At 33.1% G+C, this 22,119-nt stretch overlaps 2 protein-coding genes and 4 non-coding genes across 6 annotated transcripts; all 6 read left to right on the top strand.

Moving 5' to 3' along the window:
- The first annotated feature begins 7,722 nt into the window (after positions 1 to 7,722).
- LOC142637310 (putative U3 small nucleolar RNA-associated protein 7) lies at positions 7,723 to 15,619 on the top strand. Its single transcript, XM_075811585.1, has 6 exons — positions 7,723 to 8,141; positions 8,259 to 8,394; positions 8,802 to 8,920; positions 10,034 to 10,101; positions 12,549 to 12,597; positions 14,443 to 15,619. The coding sequence occupies exons 1-6, from the start codon at positions 7,926 to 7,928 to the stop codon at positions 15,472 to 15,474; spliced, it is 1,620 nt and encodes a 539-aa protein (XP_075667700.1). The 5' UTR covers positions 7,723 to 7,925; the 3' UTR covers positions 15,475 to 15,619.
- A 2,714-nt stretch (positions 15,620 to 18,333) lies between these two features.
- LOC142636386 (large ribosomal subunit protein eL32z) lies at positions 18,334 to 20,785 on the top strand. The gene is made up of 4 exons (XM_075810595.1): positions 18,334 to 18,452; positions 18,573 to 18,677; positions 20,172 to 20,353; positions 20,446 to 20,785. Exons 2-4 carry the CDS (start codon positions 18,588 to 18,590, stop codon positions 20,573 to 20,575), a joined length of 402 nt encoding a protein of 133 aa, XP_075666710.1. The 5' UTR covers positions 18,334 to 18,452; positions 18,573 to 18,587; the 3' UTR covers positions 20,576 to 20,785.
- LOC142637752 (small nucleolar RNA U31b) lies at positions 18,911 to 18,992 on the top strand. Its single transcript, XR_012844877.1, has one exon. It is a non-coding gene; the product is annotated as a small nucleolar RNA U31b (small nucleolar RNA).
- On the top strand, positions 19,337 to 19,419 carry LOC142637753 (small nucleolar RNA U31b). The gene has a single exon (XR_012844878.1). It is a non-coding gene; the product is annotated as a small nucleolar RNA U31b (small nucleolar RNA).
- On the top strand, positions 19,482 to 19,558 carry LOC142637727 (small nucleolar RNA Z195/SNORD33/SNORD32 family). The gene has a single exon (XR_012844853.1). It is a non-coding gene; the product is annotated as a small nucleolar RNA Z195/SNORD33/SNORD32 family (small nucleolar RNA).
- LOC142637728 (small nucleolar RNA Z196/R39/R59 family) lies at positions 19,672 to 19,756 on the top strand. The gene has a single exon (XR_012844854.1). It is a non-coding gene; the product is annotated as a small nucleolar RNA Z196/R39/R59 family (small nucleolar RNA).
- Positions 20,786 to 22,119: the final 1,334 nt, after the last annotated feature.

Here is a 22,119-nt window from a genome sequence, read left to right as displayed (position 1 = left end):
GTTTTCCACCGAATACTGGGATTTTTTAAGAAGATCTAGCGGAGATCTTGCCAAAAATGGCAGAGATCTCGCTGGATCTGGTGAGATCTCGCTGTATTTAGGCTGTTTTGCAATTTTTTTCTCATCACATTTCAGCCGTTTTTCAACTTTTCTCGTCAGATTCCTGTTGTTTTCTAGATCTTCAACCCTAACCGTTCCGCTCGACATCCGTTAATGCTCTAACTGGCCCGATCCAATTCTCCTCTCAGTCGGCGATGGGTTGATGGTGGTTCCACCCGATCAGTTTAGGTTGAATGTGGGTTGAGCCCAAACCCAATTCGACCCAAATCGTGGACAACTCTAGAACTAAGTACATGTCAGGCTAATATATTGACATTTGTCCTAGCTATTTTAAATCTATCTTCCGTTAACTCTAACGTCTCTCTTTTCTCACGCTCTCTCTCTCTCTCTCTCTCTCAGGTAGCAAACCAAAATGTTGTTTATTCTTTTGGTTATTTGAGGATATTGAGAAAGGAAAATAAATATATTATGCATTTGAAGGTGATTGCAGCTATGTGACAAACTCTCACTGCTTGAAACAGATTAGAAAGCGGTGTGACAAATGATTTCCAAGATGCAAGTGGCATATTTACACAATTCAAGTAAACTATTTTATGTTGGATTTTCAAATCAATCTTATTCTTTTCACTCCCTGAAACAGATTAGGAAAACATCTAAGAATACTAACACAAAAAAAATATTGACCAAAAGAAAAGAAGGTACTGGAAAATGTTAGAGAAAACAAACTGCCTAAGGTATGTTTAATAGACTATAATAGGTATTGTAATGTAATAGTTATTCATATAGTTTAGTTATTTAATAGTTTGGTTATGTTTTTATTACAGGGAATAGTCATTCCTTATGAATAACTATTCTTTAAAATGAGGAATAATTATATATCTCTAAAATGGTTGTATTAGCTGTTTTTTAGTAGGTATATTAATGTCTAAAATTAATATATTTTCAAATAAATAAATTTTCATATGCACATAACAATCATGAAAATAAAAAATCATAAAAAATAACTAATCTCTTTTTTAAATTTAAAAAATATTATTTTTAAGGAAATATAATTATATGAGTAAGATGTTTCCTAAAATATATCTTAAATTTGATTTAAAATGCTTTCATTCCATTATCTTCAAGGTTCTATTATTGTGTTGTCACCAAACAAATGAATAGTAATAAGTATTACATTACAACATCTTGTATACCTTATAATACCTATTTTTATTTCTATATAATTACCGTTACAGTCTACTAGTTTTTTTTTTCCTGGTAAGAAAAAAAATAAATTTTGGAATTCACTTACATTTTATGAAAGGCAACATTTCTTCTATTAACTATATAAAAAGAGCCAATAGGGTCATGGACAGTGTTTTTGGTTTAGTCAATTGAGGAGCTGCCTTACCCTTTTTCTTTTCTTTTTTTCCCCCCTTCAAGTACACCAATTTGGTTTGAACTTTTTTTTTTTAATGATCTTTATATGTTTACTTTGTACTTGCAATATAAGCTTACATTGTAGACACAAAAGTGGCAAATATTATACAAATTTGAAAAAAAGGTAAATGTAAGGACCCGAAGATTAGAGATCTAAACCTACCTAGAATAGTGAATTTCGCACCACCCCACTAGGCCCCAACTAATAGATATTTGTTATGAGAGAGTGGATAAAACAAGCTGAGCTTAGTCTGAAGATTCAAACAAGAAGGGAATGAACCGAAGTTAAAATTAAGTATGTTGATGGTTTTTTACAAGCTCACCCAATGACGATGTTCTTATGCTATGATATACACTGTTCTCTCTCTTTCTTTCTCTCACTATTCTAGTTCTCATCTCTTTTCCTTCATTTATTCCGGATCCCCATTATCTAGAAGTTCTCTTCCTTTATATACTCCTTAGCTTCTTGCATCCTAACCATCCATCTGCGATCCTCTAGACCCTCCTTAGGACACTTGTCCCATTAGATTTTTGTTGAAGGTGGTAGAAGGAACTTCTTAGCTGTGAATCTACTATTTAGGGGTCATTTCCTCATCAATGCAGCTGATAAAGTTGTTGTCAGTCATTTAATGCGGAGGTAGCGAGTGAGCTTTCGTAGGAACCTTCTTTCAACTACCTTGACTCTATTTCTCAATGCCATTCTCTCCACTTGAACTCCTAGGAAGTATGTTGTCTCTTCTCATCCCATCCTCGGGTGAACCCACTCCTTGGGCTTAAAACGCTTCCTTTTGAAGAACGAATGATAGTCAAAGCGGTTCTATTCTTCCTTGGTCCTTGGGTCCCCATAATAAATATTGTACATGTAAGGACACAATTTGCACTCAAACCCAAAAACTAAGATTGAGATAGGCCCAAAAAGCCCAATACAATGAATTTGTAGATAGTGGGCTTGAAATCTAGGTTCTAGTGATTTTGAATGACAAAGATGATAGGTTAGATTGTAATATCACACAGATGGGATAGTTTATATAACAAAAATTGTTCGGACTCAAGTTAAGGAGACTAGATCCTATATTTCTCTTTTCCAAAGACAGGTTACAGATATTGATTTTAATGTCTACCGTGTTTTTCGCTATCTTTTTCCTTCCCCACTCCTAAATGTATTCTCCTCATTTTATATCATTTTTCTTCCTCTCTCCATCCTCCACGTATAGATCAGATTACTAGTTTGGATACTTGTCTCATCAGCCCATCCTTGAGGTTTTTGGAGGTAGCTGTAAGGTTGAAACTTGATATTCAGGCATCACCTCCCCATTATGTGTTTACAATATAAATTTACATCATAAGTACAATGTATACGTAGAGATATTGTGAAAATATTGTGACACATGTGTCAATTGAAGGAAAAAATCTGGTTTTGCATCTCATGCAAAACCCACAGCGGAAGCAAAGAACAAGGATCTATTTCATTCATGATTGATAACATGCACTATGTAAATTTCAGAATTTAAGAACAAGATGGCGTACCTTAGTGTGGAGAAATTCAAAACAAAGATTAGAAGCACTTGGGAACACTTTTAATCTTCACTCCAATTCCACTTTACGCCCAAGATGTGTGCTCTCTCAATCAGTTTTTCAAAAGGAGAATGAAAGTGTGTCTCACACTCTCTCACACACCGTTTCTTTTTCTTTTCTAAACTCTTCTCTTAAAAATTCTGTATGTTTTTCCCTTTATAACTAACTGATTATCTAATTGGGTTGGCCTATTGGGCCTTTCCAATTGGGCTTTAGTGTGTGGCTTGGAGTGGGACCAAAAGGGACCAATAAGACACTAGCTCCAATGGGTCTTGGGCTTTTCCGTCAACTCTTGACAAGTCCAAAGTTACCATTAATTATATTTAATACCACTATATAAATATAATTGCACTCTAGGCCTTATTAATAAATTATATCCCAAGACTTTATTATACACGTAACCCCTTCATAAAATATTCGTAGTAACACAAAGTCATAAACGTAGACTGCCACTTTGTAAATTACTACATCTTATCCTTGAGTACCCGGTTTAATTCTTTAAAGTTATTCATTATATATTTATGAAATCCAATTTCACAAATATATACTTTAGTAATTTCTTACTAAAGTGGTTAGGCCTAACTCTCTGAATAACTGAAAACATTAAACTTATCTCAAGAGAATATTTTATATCTCCATCAAGAGACTATGAATTCCATATTAAGAATATATGTTCCATCAACACTAAATGTGGTCGCCCAACATACCGAGGTTTTGACCGTCACTTCAGTCTCACTCCCGATATATCAAAGCAACCTACACTTCATGATCGTGTCCATTATTCTCTCAGGATTAAGAGTTCATGCAAATAGAAGTCGTGAGATTTATTATTCATTTGACAGTCGTTAGGAGAATAATAAATCTCACAGCGGTCCAGTTCAATATGTTTTAACTCTTAAAACATATCAACATATCAACTAGAAGTTTCCACTTCCATGATCAAGACAAATCATCTTAGTTGACACGTTATAGTCTTCACAGATGAAATGCCCAATTTCATCACCGACTACGAACTATTAATTCTGAGTTTACAAAGAACTTGTGATTTACATCTTCTGTGACTTTTCACATAAATCACATACAATGCATCTCATGGACTATATGATAATGTCCCATATTCATGTTACCATTATTTTAGATAATAATAAAATAACTTTACCAATCACAATATTAAGTCATACATCATGTCATACATAATGTCATACATAATATCACACATAGCATCATACAATAGGATTTAAGGGCACTAATCCTAACAATTCCTTATGGATCAAAATAAAATAATAAAATATTAGACTAAGATCTAACACAACTAAAAATAAAAGTGTTGTATTGAGAAAAATGCTGTGACATTTTGTTATTATCATAATATTTTCACAATTATGGAGGTGTAAGTTCCTTATAAGTCAAAATAAGATAATAAAATATGAGACTGAGATCCACCATAGTTGAAAATAGAGGTATTGTGAAAATATTGTAATATTTTGTTGTGTTCTTATAATTTTTTTTTTTTTGGTTTAGTCAAATTTGGTAAAACCAAATTCACTTTTTCACGCATAGTTTTTTTGGGCTGGTTTATTGTTTGTTTGTTTTTTTTACACATTGTTTAAAGTTTAAAGTAAAAAAAAAAAAAAAAAAAACACACACACACACACACACACAATTTTGCACCAAAAGTAAAAAATAAAAATTGGGCTCTTTAAATTTGGGGTAGTTTCATTCCTCCCTAAACTTAAAAACCGAGCAGATACCCCCAACTGTTATTCTCTCAATTAAACCATTTTGAAATCTTACGATTCCTAAAATGTTCCATTATACAATGTCTAAAATACCCCCACTAAATTTTAATATCCCAAAAATTTCTTCATGTATTTTGAGTTTGGGAAAAACTTAAGTACTTAAAAGGAAAACCTAAGAAACAATACTTAATGTATTGTACCTTAGTTTGTTTTTTGAGTTTTATGTAGTAGTCATACTTGAAAAGTTGGAATGGTGATATAGGACGCTTTTGACTTTAAATTTTATCTAATGGAAACTTCAATGTCACATGCCTTTTGTTATCCTTTTCCCCCCTCCCCCCCCCTTACTTAAAAGGGTGTTCATTAAAAACTAAGTAAGTTAAATATCGTGGCTAGACTCATAAAATGTAAGATAATTAAAAAGGAAGTATGAATAACAAAATCTTTATTGTAAATAATTGCAAGTATTTGAGGAAAACCTTCAATTGTAGTATATGATATCATTCGTTGCGAAAATTTTAAATATTGTGACATTGTATTAGCTAAACTCAATTGTTTATTATTAGAAGAAGATGACATTAATTATTAATCTTAAAAGTTTTTTAGTGGGTGAATACTGCCTTTAGTAAATAGGTTCTAAGAAACTATCATGACAAACAAATACTCATATATTAAATAGTTACTCTTAATTAGTTTAAGTACATAGTGTTGGGGATATTACATAAAGTAATGATGGAATAACAATGTTAATACAAAAGACAAACAGAAAATAGATAAGTTAGAGACACAATATCGTTTTCCTTAAACAATATTTGCCCCCACACTAAAGGATTTCTTGTGTTTCTTTGTGACATACTATTTTGGAGAGAGTTTTTTTTTTGGTAAGTGAATATAAACCTCTATTTATACCCATAGAGTTATATTTCACCAAAAGACATGTATGGAAAGTTAAAATGTTTCATTTAACCGTTCACAATGTTTGAAACCTTTTCAAATGTTTAGATAGTTACCGAAAATTCTGCATAAAATTTAGTTTTACGAGTCTCGATCGATCGAATGCTCTTTTTGATCGATTGAACAAAAATTGAGCATCAATCAAAACAGGTAAAGACTTTAGGATAAATTTCCTTATCATTTCGATTGATCGAGCAAAAGTTTTGATCAATCGAAAATACTGAATTTTGAATTTTCACTTTATCAATTTTATGAAACAATATTCTCCAAACTCAAATATCATTATTACAACCTATCGATGTATGTATGTGTATATATATATATATATATACACAACACATAATTTCATTTTTCTTCAAGTTTTCTTAATTCTCTTGCTTAAGGGGCAACACGTGTTTTGCACATGCAACCCAAACTAGTCCTTGTTAAACACAATAAAGCAGGGTATTGACTATTTGCTATATGACATAATCATTAATTCCTTTATTTTTCTTCAAGTTTTCATACTTAACAACAGTGTCACACATACTTGAAGAACATTACCCATATAATCTGTAGGAAGCTTGAAGATAACTGACTTGCCAAAGGACAATAACTTTCATGGAAAATCCATCTTTCATTCAGTGTACCTTTTGACCAGAAGAAAAACACTTCCAGTAGTATGTGACTTGCAGTGTTATATTTTATTCATGAAAAAAGAGAAAAAAACAAAAAAAACAAAAACAAAAAACAAATACAAACATAGATTTTAATAGAAAAAAAAGGGAGGTGGGGGGTGGGGGAGGAATCAAGGAGAAAATCTTAAGTAGAAAACTTTTGTTTTCCGATTCCTCTCTATTGCTTGTTATCATAAATCTAATTCATACTTTGCCAGGAAAACATAGATAATCTCAGCCACTACTGAAATAATCTAGAAGATAAAAGCCTTAAAATATGTTCTTTCACCTCTTTCAAAATGATAATGACAAAAGAATCAAACAATTATACGAAAGATAATTACTGTAAATCCAAAAGGGGAAAAAAAAAAAACATGCAAGCCCAAGAGATCACGAACAAAGAACAAAAATACATAAAATAAAAATTCATTCACACATTTTCACAATGCTCTCTCTCTCTCTCAAAGGGGATCTCCCTCTTTCTTTCTCTATAGTTTTTGCTCCCTGTCAATCTTTGTGTCAATAGATAATTCAATTCAACAATGATAAATTGATAACAAATAGACTATAATGTGGCGTTTGGTATGAGGTAATTTTTTAGAATTTCCATAAATATTTAAAGATTCTTGTGTTTGATTGCAAATAACACTAGGGAATTAGATGCTAATTAGGCTTTAAATAATGTCCAAAACAAAAATCGGTAGGAGATAGAAAGACAAAAAGACCCCACCCATTCAAGATTTTTGGTCGAAAAGCTCCCTCTTCAATATGTGGTGTGCATTGTTTAGAGACTGTTTGGTTAGCTAAAAAAAAATTGTGTTTTTAGTTTCATTTTTAGTTTTTAGTGGAACCCATCGTAGAAAAACTTGTTTGGTTAAAAATTTGTACTCAGTTTTCATTTTCAGTATTCTAAAAGTTGGATTTAAATACAAAAAATGAAAACACCTTTTCAGAGTTTTCATTTTCATTGAAAACGAATATAGTGAGAATTTCGTAAATATTGTGAAAATAAGGACCCCACTTGATTGAAGTGAGTGTGTAGTAATTTTTTTTCTTTTCTTTCTGAAATATAAAATAATGTCAAACTCTTGTATGATGTATTTTATACCCAAATTATGAATTCAAAACAACTAATCAAACACTCTTTAATGCGAAGATGAGTCATTTTTATTTTTATTTTTTTATATTCAATTTTAGGATTTGAATTCAGAAAAGAAAAAAAAGAAAAGTGAATACACCTTAAGCCCAAACAGAAACAACCCCGGCCCGCCCAATCCAACTAGCCCACCTTAAGCCTAAACCCCTCTCTCTCTCTCTCTCTCTCTCTCCCTCTCCCTCTCCCTCTCTGACCTAAACCCACATAAACCCCTAAAACTAAAACTCATCTCTCTCTCTCTCTCTCTCTCTCTCTCCGCAGCCACCGCCGAACCACCAACCCGCGGCGGAACATCTGGTCCAACCGGCTAAAACTCATCTCCTCTCTTCTCTCTGCAATTTTTGTTTGTTTGTTTGTAAAACCAAAATGAGCGTGGTGAAGGCGACCAAGGAGGAGAAGAAGAAGAAAGAGACGGAGGAGCAGGAGGAGATATCAGAGGACTTAGATTTGAAAGTAAAGAAATACCTCAGAGGCGGCGCCGCCAATTTCGATGATTTGAAAGATAAAAAACTCAAGGGCCAGCTTTCCCACCGAGAATTTTTGTATGGAGCTTCTGCTAAAGCCGCTGCTAAGTATGAAAAGGTCTGCACCTTTCTCTTTTCTCTCTCTATTTTGTTGTTGTTGTTGTTGTTGTTGTTATTAGTGAAAATGATGATATGGGTGTACTGAATGTATGCATTTATTATATGTATGATTCAGTGGCTTATGCCAAGTGAGGGAGGGTATTTGGAGGCGGACGGTCCAGTAGAGAAGACATGGAGAATCAAACAGGAAGATATTAGGCGCGAAGTCGATATCTCCAGTTCCAGGAATCAACATGATGTTATTTTACCAGGTTTACTTCTCATTTTTTTTATGAACTACTTTTTATTTGTACATGGTTTCTTTCTAGTTTTTACTTGCCTAAGAAATATATATATATGTATATTTTTTTGTGTGGCAAAACTTTAGGTACGGTTTCTTAGGTTCCCCGATTAAATTCAACAGTGTGGTTGTATTGAATTGTGCTTAGGAAAAGACATCACTGTTTGGTTACTGTAATAGCGTGTTTGAATTTAATTGGGAAACCTATGGTACAACATCTAACTAACTGTACCTAAGATTTACTTGTTTTTGTTTTGTTTGTTGTTGTTGGATCCCCTTGCCTCAAATTTTTCTATTCATTAGAAGCATTGATGAAGTTGTTCTTCAGTGTTGGTCGTATTCAACTAATTATATGTGTCTTTTCACCTTCAAGTGCAGAATTTAGTCCTTACACTCTTGATTTTACCTCAAATGGTCAATATATGGCTGCTGCTGGACGGAAGGGTCATCTGGCCATCGTAGACATGAAGAATATGATCCCAAGGAGAGAAATTCAGGTATGCCCTGGTCTTAACAGATTGAGTTGGCCCTTTAGGAGATCCGACTAGATAGATGAGACCTCTTAATTAGTGACATATGAATGCTGGGGTTATTTATTTGTTAACAATTTCTCCTTTTGCAATTTTAAAAGTATCAAAATATGAGGCCAATGAACTCCAGTTTAAGTGGCACCTCCTCTCCTTGAAAATTTGGAAGGCAACTGCATTGTGTGTGCTGTTGAATATTTGACAGGATAGGGATAGTAGAATTTTTTATGGTGTTGAATGGCCTATACATGTAATTAAGCAAATGATGTTGTGATCTTTATATGATTGTGGAATTTTTTGTCTTCTTTTTTAGATTTTGTAGCTCTTTTGAATTTGAGATTTTTATGGATGAGGCAAGCTGCATGTTGCGATTTGTTCCATTTCTTCTTATGAATGAAATTATTTTCAATCATTAAAAAAAAAAAGTTTTAATGCATTCAAGCTTGATCCTTCCCTTACACTATAATAGAGTCTGGCTCTCTGCAGCCTTGTACAAAGGGGTGTGATAAAACCTCTAGATAACAAGGTCATTGTGAGAGATCTCTTCGAGTTTTTTGGTTAAAAGAGAAAAAACAGTCCAGATGTCCAGGTAGCCTCAAGCTTTTGTGCTTCGTTAATAAGTGCCTGAGGCTTTGAGATGTGCGTATTTGTGAGGTTTCTTTGGCTTCTGAATGTAGGTTTCATTATTTCATGTGGTTCAAATTCATAACCAAAGAATATTTTACACCTCTGGTAATGATCAATTAATAGCATGAATATTGTAGGAATTTTTGTTAGAATTTTAATTCATTCAATTTCAGTTCATATCTGTGATATATAATTCGTAGGTAGACCTCCCTGATCACAATATGATAAATTTTGATTTTTAGTCTGGGATGTTGCTGTTCTTTGTTCTTAGGGGATGTGGGTTATGCCAAACTGAGATAGTTTTCATTTTAAAAAGGGATTTCTTATAAAAACAAAATTAAGTAAATAACCAAATTTATGCTTTTCCTGGACTATTTCTGGTTTACATATTTTGTATGTCAACTTTTACCCCCTGATTGCAAGATTAGACTAATTGACTAATTGTTGATTTTTTAGGTTGGAGAAACAGTGCGTGATGTGGTGTTCTTGCAAGATCAGTCCTTCTTTGCTGCTGCGCAGAAAAAGTATGCCCTTCTTGTTGAGGGTTGAACTGTTTGCATGATTAAATTAAGTTATTTGAACATTCACATGGTAAATCTATAAAATCTAGATGTCACCTCAAGGGGTAGCACAATCAGTTGAGGACCATACCTCATGAAGTGAAGTTCACTAGTTTGAATCTACTTATCTACCCTTCCTTCTCCTCTTGGGGCCACAACTTGTCTAAGGAAAAAAAAAATTATGTAATATAGATGCATGTGTTTATATGTTTGAAACCTTGTCCTTTGGATCTAATTTGGTACACAGATTATATAGTTCCGCTTCCACCTTAAGGTCATCTTAGCTATTAGGATATAGGGTTCTAGCATGATACTCAGTTTTTCTCATTTCAAAAGTGGAATTGAAGTATATTTGCTAGTTGAAGTTTTCTCATCATGCTGATTCTTGTGGTGCATAGAGATGAAGTAATCTCAATTTAATTTCATGAATGACATGTCCTCTGTTTTGCTTTTTATCTTTGGACTAATTGATAACGTTTTGAGAGGTTGCTAAACCCGCTTAATCTATTTTTGAACTGGGCTTCTTGGGTCTCATTTTGCTGATTCTTTTGTTTGGTTGCATGAAAAGGAATTAATCTCAGTTTATTTTTTTGAATGGCGAGATATGATTTGTTTTCTTGCCATTTGTGGAATTTTAACCAATATTCATGATCAAGTGCTACAATTAGGGCACATTCTCTAATTTGGTAGACTGTAATGGTAATTACATAGGAATAGAAATAGGTATAAGACCATTACATAGGAATAGGAATAGGTATAAAAAGGAATACAAGATGTTGTAATGTAATTCTTATTATTATTCGTTTGTTTGGTAATAACGCAATAATAGAACTTGAAGACAATGGAATGAAAGTATTTTAAATCAAACTTAAGATATATTTTAGGAAATATCTTACTCATATAATTATATTTCCTAAAAAATAATATTTTTTAAATTTGATTTTTTATTTTCATAATTGTTATTTTTATGATTTTTTATGATTTTTAAATTTGATTTTAGGATATAGTTATTTTTATGATTTTTTATTTTCATAATTGTTATGTGCTTTATGAAAAGTTTGTTTATTTGGAAATTTATTAATTTTAGAAATTAATACACCTACTAAGGAATAGTTATTATAACCCTTTTAAAGATGAATAGTTATTTCTCATTTTAAAGAATAGCTATTCATAATGAATGACTATTCCCTGTAATTAAAATATAACCAAACTACTGAATAGCTAAACCATTGGAATAACTATTACATTACAGTGCATATTACAGTTTACCAAACATACCCTTAGTATGTTTTTCAGCTGTTTGGGTTACTACTTTGCTTTTTCACGCCCATTGCCTTATGATAATTTATTCTTGTTACTTTTCTACAGTCTTGGACTAAACTTGTCATTGTATTGGCCTGTGATTGTCACTGTTATCATGTTTTGCTTTGCGACATGATTTCTTGAAGACATCATGTCGCAAGGCAATTTGTTGAAGATGTGCCAATGAGCTCTAGCTCAATTGGCATGTCCACCCCTTGCAAGTGCTCAGTGGAGGGCGAGGTTGTGGGTTCAAGACCATCTCAGTGTGTGTGAGACTTATACACACACAAAAGATTTGTTGAATGAATGAGCGTTGTTCTGTGCTTTATAGTTATTTATGTATTAAGGCTTTTGGTATTGTTATTTGTTACGCGAAAAATCAGTTTTACTTTATGGTCATATTGTTTGAGATAGTCATAAAGGATGAACCTACTGCATTGGGATAGTTCATTTCAGTTGCTCTTAACTAAGCTCTTATACTCATTGAATTGTCATCCTTCTGCAACAAGCACCTTTTTTTTATTTTTTTTAATATTACAACATTGTGTTTAGATCTTTGGTTGAAGCCTGGATCATCATCTATTTTGTTTAGGTTTTTGTAACTCATGACCAGCCAGCTCCTTGCTCTTGACATTTTGCCTCATGTGGCCAACTTAAGTCTTTTTAATACATCAATGGTTGGGGGGTGGGGGGATTTGATCCCTAGATGTTTCTGTTGGAAGCACCAAGAGATATCAGTTGAGCTACAAGGCTCTTGGCTGGGGCCAACTTAAGTCTTCATTGATTAACATGTTCTAGTTGTGTCCTTGTCTTTCCATTAAGTTCATCTATCCTTATTTTCAGCATATTCTACCATGCCTTGTGGTTGTCAGTAGCTAGTTCCTAGTACAATTTGATAAATAGGTGTTTCCATCGGTCATTGCTTTAAAAGAAAAAAACTTTAAGGCTATGCTTTTAAGTTACAACTGTTGTCCTGTGGTTTGAACATTTCTGTAACATGTTGTATCAAATTTTCTTTTCTTTTTTCTTATTTGGTACTTATTGATTAGTATTCTTGTACAGCATTCTGAAGCTTTATCTGAATAGCTAACCACTCTAAATTATGACAGGTATACATATATTTATGGCCAAGAGGGCATAGAAGCTCACTGCCTAAAGGTCAGTATGCTGCCCTGGAATGAATTGTGTGTCTTTTTAAGCTATCATAGGCTCTTTGATTCTGTGTGTATGCTGGAGTTGTTAGCCCAGAATGAGTTAAAAACATTTTACTCTGATAGTCACAGGTTCTGCATTCTTTTATCTTGTCCATGTAGGTTGATTTAACTGTGTGTATGTGTTTATATGCCATCAAAAGTTTCTTGACTTTTGAAGTGTAGTGTATGGAGTATACATAGATCCAAAGTGTTCTGCATGGATTTGTAATAACCAATAAAAGCTGCATTTGAAGCTGAGCTCTTCATATGAGTTTATAGTAAATCAGACAAGCATCATCAGAAATGCTCCATTTTTCTCCCTTGTCTTCTTTCATAAATTAATTAATTTTGTGTTGTGTGTCATTTTCTTTTTCTTTAGTGGATCCAATGGATAGTTTAATACACTCAGGTATCTTATGTACATTTAGGCAGGTTACCTAGTAAAATATCCAATGCATATAAAAAAATAGCTCAATTATAAACTACACCTCTAACTTAAAACTTATTTTCAATTCAGTCATTTAAGTTTCTCTCTCTCTCTCTCTCTCTCTCTCCTTTAACTTTAATTTGTTTTCAATTTAGTTCTTCCTTTTAGTTCCGTCAAATCTCGCTGTTAGTTTTAGTATCTTTCACTTCCCAAAACAATGTTATTTTTTAATGTACTTAACAGTGCAGATTGGACAGAGGTGAATGGAAGGACTACATTGGAAGCAAATGGAAAAGGACTGAATTGAAAAAACAAAATAAAATTAAAGGAAACAGATCAAAGTTAGAGGGTGTTATATATAATTTAGCTTAAAAAAATGTAGTGAGAAACCAAGCCAGCAATAAAGCCATGTCCACCTGGAACATTTGAGTACAGGTCCATCAAACTCTTTTTGGTGAATCACCTGTTGTCTATTGTTGTTTATGTATTCAATCGATTCCTGTTGAGAAGTAATAATGTCTCTGTTTTTTTTAGCCCTCTTTTTACGTCATTTATTTTCTTGGCTTTACTACCCCTTCCCTGTTCCCCACTCCCTCTCCAAACAATTGTAGTGTTAAGCTTCATAAAACTTTGTTGGGCTTTCTTAGAATGAGACCTTTCTTGAAGCGGCTGAGTTAAAAGCAGATGATGAATCAAAGTTTCACTTATTTTTATCTAAATTTGGTAGCGGTTTCATTTAGTTGTTGCTAAGCCGACTTTAGATTGACATAAACCACATGGTACCTCCATTTGTTCAGGAGTCTAAATCAAATGTGTAGGCAGGTCGACCATGCTATAAACACAGTACATGCCTAGCAATGGGACAGATTCATAGATCCACTATCTATATTATTCAGTAATAAGGCTTGTCAGTTCATCAGTTTTAATCTTGGACTGAGAATCCACATGTTTACACATACATGTGCAGCTCACTTTCAATGGTTGTCTCTAGATTGTAAGTCACAGAGGAGTTCCTGATGTTTTAATGTCAACCCTCATTGGATGTTAAATTTAAACCACATGGTACCTCCATTTATTCAGGAATCTAAATCAAATATGTAGGCAGGCCAAACATGCTATAAACACATTACATGCCTACCAATGGGACAGATTCATAGATCCACTCTCTATGTTGTTCAGTATAATGATCAAGGCTTGTCAGTTCCTCAGCTTTAATCTTGAACTGAGAATCCTCATGTTTACACATACATGTGCAGCTCACTTTCAATGGTTGTCTCTAGATTGAAAGTCACAAAGGAGTTCCTGATGTTTTGATGTTAGCTCTCTTTGGACGTTAAATTTGATTGGAGGCGCAGTATAACTGACTTTACATCAATTTTTCAGGATCAAGGTGCAGTGTTAAAACTTCAGTTTCTTAAAAATCACTTTCTCTTGGCATCCATAAACAAATTCGGGCAGCTCCATTATGAAGATGTATCGATGGGTGCTATGGTAGGTAATATCCGGACTGGTTTAGGTCGTACTGATGTGATGCAGGTGAATCCCTACAATGCGGTTGTTGCTTTGGGTCATTCTGGTGGAACAGTTACCATGTGGAAGCCTACCAGCTCTGCTCCTCTAGTCAAGATGCTGTGTCATCATGGGCCCGTCTCTGCCTTGGCATTCCACCCTAATGGCCATCTCATGGCCACAGCTGGGAAGGAGAAGAAAATTAAGCTTTGGGACTTGAGGAAATTTGAGGTTCTCCAAACTTTACCAGGTCATGCAAAGACTTTAGATTTCAGTCAGAAGGGTTTGCTTGCATGTGGAATTGGTTCTTTTGTACAGGTTCTTTCTGATTTTTCAGGAACTCAGAATTATAGCAGATATATGAATCATTCAATGGTGAAAGGTTACAAGATAAGTAACTTGTTGTTTAGACCATATGAAGATGTTCTAGGTATAGGGCACTCCATGGGTTGGTCTAGTATTCTTATTCCAGGATCTGGGGAACCCAACTTTGATTCTTGGGTGGCTAATCCATTTGAAACACGAAAACAGAGGGGAGAGAAGGAAGTGCACCTTCTTCTTGACAAGCTTCCACCCGAGACAATTATGCTAGACCCTACAAAGATCGGTACAGTGAAGACAGCAAGGAAGAAAGAGAAGTTAACAAAGAAGGAAGTAGAGGCCGAAATGGACGCTACCGTAGAAGCTGTGAAGGACAGCATCAACATGAAGAAGAAAACAAAGGGGAGGAGTAAGCCTAGTAAGAAGTTGAAAAAGAGACAGGAGATTATTGCTAAAGCTAAAAGGCCTTTCTTGGAACAACAGATGCAGGATGGACAATTATCCATAAAGAAGCAGAAAATCAGCGAGGAAGTTGAGCTTCCAAAATCTTTGCAACGTTTTGCTCGTAAGAAAGCTGCAACATGATTTTGCTAGTCTAGTCACTTCTAGTTTTTTCTTAAACCAATGTAATTTATTTCCTCTCTTCCTGTTTTTGTTTCACTATATTTGTGAAAATTTTGTTGTGTTTAATCATTAATTTATATTTATAAGCAGTTTTTCATTATCATAAGTCCTTATAACAGAACCAATCCTCTTTACTTATAAGCTGTTTTTTCAAGAGTTTTGTAGTTCAATCGATTGACACTTTTCGATGTTTTTAATGAAAACATTTAAGATTCAAATTCTCTATTTCTCCACCGTACCAAAATAAATAAATAAATTGCCACTATCAGGCCAAGTGAATTCCACCCTAACAGCCAACTCAGATTGATATATGCATCATTTTGAAAATTGCCAGCATCACTTGCAATCACTACTGGAACAATAGGTAGATATGGATATGTATTCTATTCAACTTAAAGTGATGTGTTGGGTTAGGTTGTAAATTTTGTATTTTTTGGGGAAAATTGGATTGTTCCGGTTTGGGTTAGTAAAAACTTCAATCAAATGCTAACTGAAATAAATTGCATTATTAAAAGGACAGTTTGACTACAACTACTAATAGGACCAGGACATGTGTCATGTCATGTGTAATACATATGACTATAAATTGCATTATGAAAATGACAGTTTGGCTCCAAACATGTTTGAAGCCTAGAGCTCTAATTACTAATAGGAACAAGACGTGTGTCTTGCCATATGCAATACACATGGACTCATTTAACACACACACACACACGGGATACATTTTTATAGCTAAATTCCATTAAACTTAACCCCAAAATAGACAGCAGGGATTTAAGTGTTATAATGTTATAATTTTGGGGAATTAGTTATGCATTTTGATAATTCATAAGGAATCAAGTATAAAATGTGGTATAATTAAGGGTGGAAAGGTGTAATTCCTCCCCCTTTTTTTAAAGTCTGATAAAAATATAAAAATAACTCTTGATTGTGTAAATTGTAATTATTTATTCAATAATTGGCTTAATATTGAAAATTAAAAGAAATAGTAAGACAATATTAAGAAATAATATAGATAGAACTTATTTGGTCGAGTGGTCATTTGCACCACACTATAGATTCTTGTATATATATAGTTATATACATCTACGTATTGTAATTGAACTCACATACTTTTGGAGATTGAAAGAGTTCTTGATAGTGAAGTGAAATTATTTGATTGGAAAGATGACAAATTTAATTGGTAAGAGCAGGGTGGCAATCTTGATCTGTTTTGAGAAGTGGAATTACATGCCAAAAAGTGGGAAAATATACCTCTTACAAGTCCTTTCTCTCACATGAAAATGGACTCTCATGTAAGGAGGACTTAGCATCGAATACATGATATACCTCTTCTAAAAAGTGACACCAATGACTCAACCCAGCCTAATTTGACCTTTGTGGATTAATTTGCTCATTATTCTTGCAAATCTTGGGCTGACAACTAGAAGTTGGTCACTTCCATCTTTTTTGCTCAATTAAGAATTTAAACATCATTTATAAAAATTTAATATATATTAATTAAGGCAAAGGGATTCGAATGTTAAAAATCTTCATTGGAAATGTTAAGAAGTATCAAGATCATTACTATATAAAAAGTTTAGTTGTTCATAGATATTGTAGCCTTAACCATCAAACCGGACCTTACCATGACAACCGACAAACTGATGAACCAAAACAAAAAATTGGTTTGGTAAGAAAAATTTAGAGTTTACAAATAACTATGGTTATGCAGTAAAATACCAAACCAAGCTAAAAGAAAAAACCCATCCACACCATTAAATACTTTGTTTATGTTATGGTTCAAAAATTATTAAAGGTTTTAAGTAGAAACATTGGTTTGTTTTTTTCTATTGTGCATCACATATGACATAATGTTGACCTTCACAGTAGTTAATTAATCAAAACATCATTAATTTGTGAGTTTGTTTATTCTCAACTTTATTTTTCTTTAAAAAAAAATTATAGCTTTACTAAAAGAGGGGATGAAACATTATGTAAAAGAACAATAGCAAAAAGCGGTAATTAATTATTTATTTCCAATTTTTGTACCAAATTTTCTCTAGTCATCCTTATTACATAAAAATCGCTAAATATTATTATGTAAATTCATTATATATGAGACATATTAAATTAAAATATGTTAAAATTTTTTTTTAATAAAATATTTGTAATACATATTTCGAGTTATCTTTTTTCATTTTTACAAAATATTCTTTCTAAGACTCTTATTTTACTTCTTTAATATACTTGGCAAAAAACACATAATCCTATTGCACATCCCATACGTGATCCTACCATGCTTATGTCTTTCTTGGTAAAATTTGGAAGAAACTAGTTATTATTCTATCAATTTTATTTTATACTAGATAAAATACTATTTCGGACTCTAAACTTTGCTTAAAAAATTGTTTTTGTCTCTAAACTTTAAAAAGTTCTTTTTTAATTCTTAAACTTTATAAAGAGATTTTTTTAATATTTTAGAAACAAAAATAGGAAGAATTTTTTTTTAAAAATAATTTATGGACAACAAATCAAATTTTGATAAAATTAAAAGACAAAAAGTAAAACATTTTTAATATTTAAGAATAAAAAACAAATGTTTCGATAATTTAAAAATATGAAAAAAATAATTTTTTAAATATTAGGGACGAAATTTTTTTTAGTAAAGTTTAGAGAACAAAGTATTTTACCCTTTCATATTTATATACTTAAAAAAAAAATCTCAAATTTCTTTAATTTTTTATTGTGAAAAATAGGAGTTAACCCGACCCGTCGGGCCAAACCCAAATCCATTTGTGAGGAAAGAAGAATAACATTATCCAGATTTCCAAACAGACCCGTATTATCTGACTCCAAAATGAGAAACCCTAAACCTATATAGCCTCCATTGCTGCTTTATATAAAGCCTCAGCAAAAATCTCAAACTCGGCGGCTAAGCAAAAACCCTACTTCTCTCAGTAAGTCTCTCTCTCTCTCTCTCTCTCGCTAGAATTTGTTTTTAGGGTTTCATATTTCTGTGTGTTTTTACTTTGTTGAATCTGGGCTTTATACGGTTCTCTATTGTGGAAATCTTTCAGAGAAGGTAAGCAAAAATGGCGGTGCCGTTGCTGACAAAGAAGATCGTGAAGAAGAGGGTCAAGCAATTCAAGAGGCCCCAGTGTGATCGCAAGATCTCTGTCAAGGTATTGTTTGTTTCTAAAACATTCAGACTTGTTATTTTGCTTTATGTGTTTTGTGAAATCATTTTTGTTGTTGTTTATAGTAAAGTTTGAAAATTTGATGGGTTCTTTGGATCATTTTCCAAATTTTGCTTTCTGGGTAGTTTTTATTATGTTATTTGATTAATGGGTTTTGTTTATTTGTATTGTTTTTTGGGTTGTTTTCAGTTTTGATTTTTAAAACTGGGTTTCATGGTGAAAATGATGATTGTTTATTGTCGCCCCAGTCTTACCTGCTTCATCAAGATGCAGGGTGGTGATTGACATGTTATCTGATTCCAACAACCTAAATTTAACTAGTTTGGTTTTACAATGAGTGTTATAGTTAGTTTCTTATTCCAGGTTTTTTGGTTGTCTTTATGTTAAATCAGGTAATCTGGGCTTGCATGTTTTACAAGGTTTAGATAGTTTTGTCACTTTAGTCAATGTTTGTTGTTTGATTCTTCCGTATGATTTTCTTTACAGCCTTTTATTTCTCAGTCGGTTCAAATGGGAATTATATGGGATTTGATGAGATAGTATGTCATTTAAGTTTTTCAAGACTCAAATCATGTGAGAAGCTGGACTCTAAATAGTTTAATTAGCATTTTCTTATTGCCTACTGTTTCTTTAGAAATTATATGGGATATGATGCTACCTTTTGACACCCAGTCTTACTTGCATCCATTGATGCAAACTGGTGATAATGATTAAACTTGTCTGATCCCATTTGCTTTTCAAGTTATTATTGTTATTATATTGAGAATAAAGGTTTTGGTTCTGTTTGCAACGAGATGTGATGATGTTTAACCATCATTACTGCAATTTTGTGATGAATACATACATGCACTACCATCTGATCTATGTTGCAAATTAGAATACTTGTATTTATCTAATTATTTATTAGTTAGTTTCTATTATGTAATTTTATGTGAATTTCCTTCTAAGTATTCATTGCTTCATTGAAGATATTTTTCTTCGCAACCAATGATGCAAACTGTTTATCATTTCTGACAAATCTATGATTATCTAATAAAAATCACCATCTTTCGGCTGAGGTTGCAGTTGTAGATTGAGGATTTTAGACTTTCTTTTGTTTTATTGGGTAGCTCTGTTTTTGAAAGAGTATATTTGTATTTGTTTTGCAAGAAGTAAACTGTTTTGCCCATGGTATCTAATGTCCAGATTTTATGCATTGCAGTAGCTGGGCATTTCGTGTATAGGGCATAGATAAATTTACTTACAGGTCTTGCGACACAGTGAGCTTGATATCTCATTGGCTTCCTGTTACTATAACCCTGTTTACATTTCTCCTCCCTTATTCTCATTTACAAAAAAAAAAAGGAAAAATCCTTCAATGTTTCTAGCTTGGGTTGAAACTGCTTTACATTAATAGTTTTGCTTGAAACTACTTTGCATTGATGATACAGAGTGGATTTACTTTGTATTGATTACTTTGGTTGTGTGCTTCTTTGACAGCCAAGCTGGCGTAGGCCAAAGGGTATTGATTCTCGTGTAAGAAGGAAGTTCAAGGGATGTGCACTGATGCCTAACATTGGCTATGGTTCAGACAAGAAGACTCGTCATTTTCTTCCTAATGGTTTCAAGAAATTTGTTGTTCACAACGTGAAGGAGCTTGAGCTACTGATGATGCACAACAGGTAAAGTGAAGGCAGCCCTTGCAATCAGTTTTTCGTAGACAATGTGGCTCGTATTCTTATGTGCTTATGTGGGAAATTTCCTTATTTTTCAGGACTTACTGTGCTGAGATTGCACACAATATCTCCACAAGGAAGAGGAAGGAGATTGTGGAGAGAGCCGCCCAGCTTGATGTTGTTGTGACCAACAAGCTTGCCAGGTTGCGCAGCCAGGAAGATGAATGAGTTTAAAATCTGTAATGTCGTTGGATTATGTTTTGTAGTGAGCTTTTTTTATTACTGTGAACTTCTATGGAGTTTTCAATATTTTTGCCAAGAAACTCTTGCTGACAAGAATTTTAGGTTATCTATTCTATTTTACAACAGATTATGGCAGAGTTGTGTTATTATTCAATTTGAGGATCTCTTGAAATATATAGCTTTGTTAGTAAGGTCTCTTTACAGTTCTTACCTGTTCTACACATTTGCGTTCATATTAGAATTCAATGTTATGTTACTTATGCATCATCTTTTTCGCTGGAATTGATCTTTACTAAGATTCTATCAAAGTTATGGATTTCTAATTGTTGCATTTATAGTTAATTATCGGAGTTTCACTCTTAAATTTGGCAATGAAATTCATTGAGGTGCAACTATGAAATTTTTAATATAAACCTATCATGCAAAATTGATCTCAAAATTTTTGACAGCTTCCTGCTACAACTCAGACATGGTAGAGTGATTAGTGATGAAAAAAATGGTGGGTTTATTAGTCTGTGTGAGACATGGTTAACCGCTCATAGCTTGTTACGTCAATTGTGAAATAATTTGTAGTCTTGGAGCTGCTCTGTAATACCATCAGTCCCTCTAAACAGGGTTTAAAACAAAAAAAAAACAAGAACTAAGGAAGAGATGAGAAAATGAGTCTAAAGTCTCAGAGGAAAAAATACCATATCTGTGTCAAAATTCAAAAATCCAATAAACGATAGATGTGCAAAAATAACTAACTATTAATATATATTTTTTAATTATTAGTGAGTTTGTTAATTTTTGCTGACATGTCTCATACTTATTAGATTTTGATACTGTTAACATGGTATCATTTGATACTAAATACTTTCTTAACACTTGTATTTGATTACAGAAATCAACTATCAATTAACTGGTGAGTCATATTATTTAAAATAAATACAATTTACAAAATTTAGAAATTAACATCATTAATTTAATTTTTAAGTGTGATATTTAATTTTCAAATAAAGGGTAAGTCATAAAGATCAATATTATTGTGAGTGGGCAAAACAGGTTGGCTCATTCCCGGAACAATATAGGCTTATTCAGGTTTATTTCAGTCTAAGATAGGTCCATACTTGCTCAATGGATAATGAAACACCCTAAGCAGGGTAAGCAATGCCTTGAGAGAATCCACCCACCGAACATAAGATTTAGCATTAGACACAAGTTACTAGAGTATCATTTCAACAGCAGGACAGTAGGGCCCATCTTTGATACATGCTAAGACATGATAGAACAGTAAACAAGATCTAAGAGGCCACCCAAACTTCTTAGGTGGAAGGATCCCCTGTCATGCAAAATATTCCCCTATTATTGTAGACCTACTAAAACAAGAGTATAAAATAGAAGGGAGGGGCAAGAAATAGAGGTGGGAACAAAAATTGGGGGAGAGACATGAGAGAAAAGCAAGAACACAGTTTTGGGAACAGGAAAATCATGCTCGGATTTCAACAAGGGAATCCGGCTGTTTGAAAGCCTTCTTGGTTGGGTTGAAT

Source organism: Castanea sativa, chromosome 5 (assembly GCF_040712315.1).
Source record: "Castanea sativa cultivar Marrone di Chiusa Pesio chromosome 5, ASM4071231v1".
Classification (NCBI taxonomy): domain Eukaryota; kingdom Viridiplantae; phylum Streptophyta; class Magnoliopsida; order Fagales; family Fagaceae; genus Castanea; species Castanea sativa.
The sequence above is the reverse complement of the archived record's forward strand: the minus strand, read 5'-3'. Positions and strand labels throughout refer to the sequence as shown.

Coding starts and splice junctions, on each gene's coding strand:
- LOC142637310 (XM_075811585.1), top strand. CDS start 7,926: ATGAGCGTGGTGAAGGCGACCAAGGAGGAGAAGAAGAAGAAAGAGACG. Junction 8,142..8,258: donor CCGCTGCTAAGTATGAAAAG/GTCTGCACCTTT, acceptor TGTATGATTCAG/TGGCTTATGCCAAGTGAGGG. Junction 12,598..14,442: donor TAGAAGCTCACTGCCTAAAG/GTCAGTATGCTG, acceptor TCAATTTTTCAG/GATCAAGGTGCAGTGTTAAA.
- LOC142636386 (XM_075810595.1), top strand. CDS start 18,588: ATGGCGGTGCCGTTGCTGACAAAGAAGATCGTGAAGAAGAGGGTCAAG. Junction 18,678..20,171: donor ATCGCAAGATCTCTGTCAAG/GTATTGTTTGTT, acceptor CTTCTTTGACAG/CCAAGCTGGCGTAGGCCAAA. Junction 20,354..20,445: donor CTACTGATGATGCACAACAG/GTAAAGTGAAGG, acceptor CTTATTTTTCAG/GACTTACTGTGCTGAGATTG.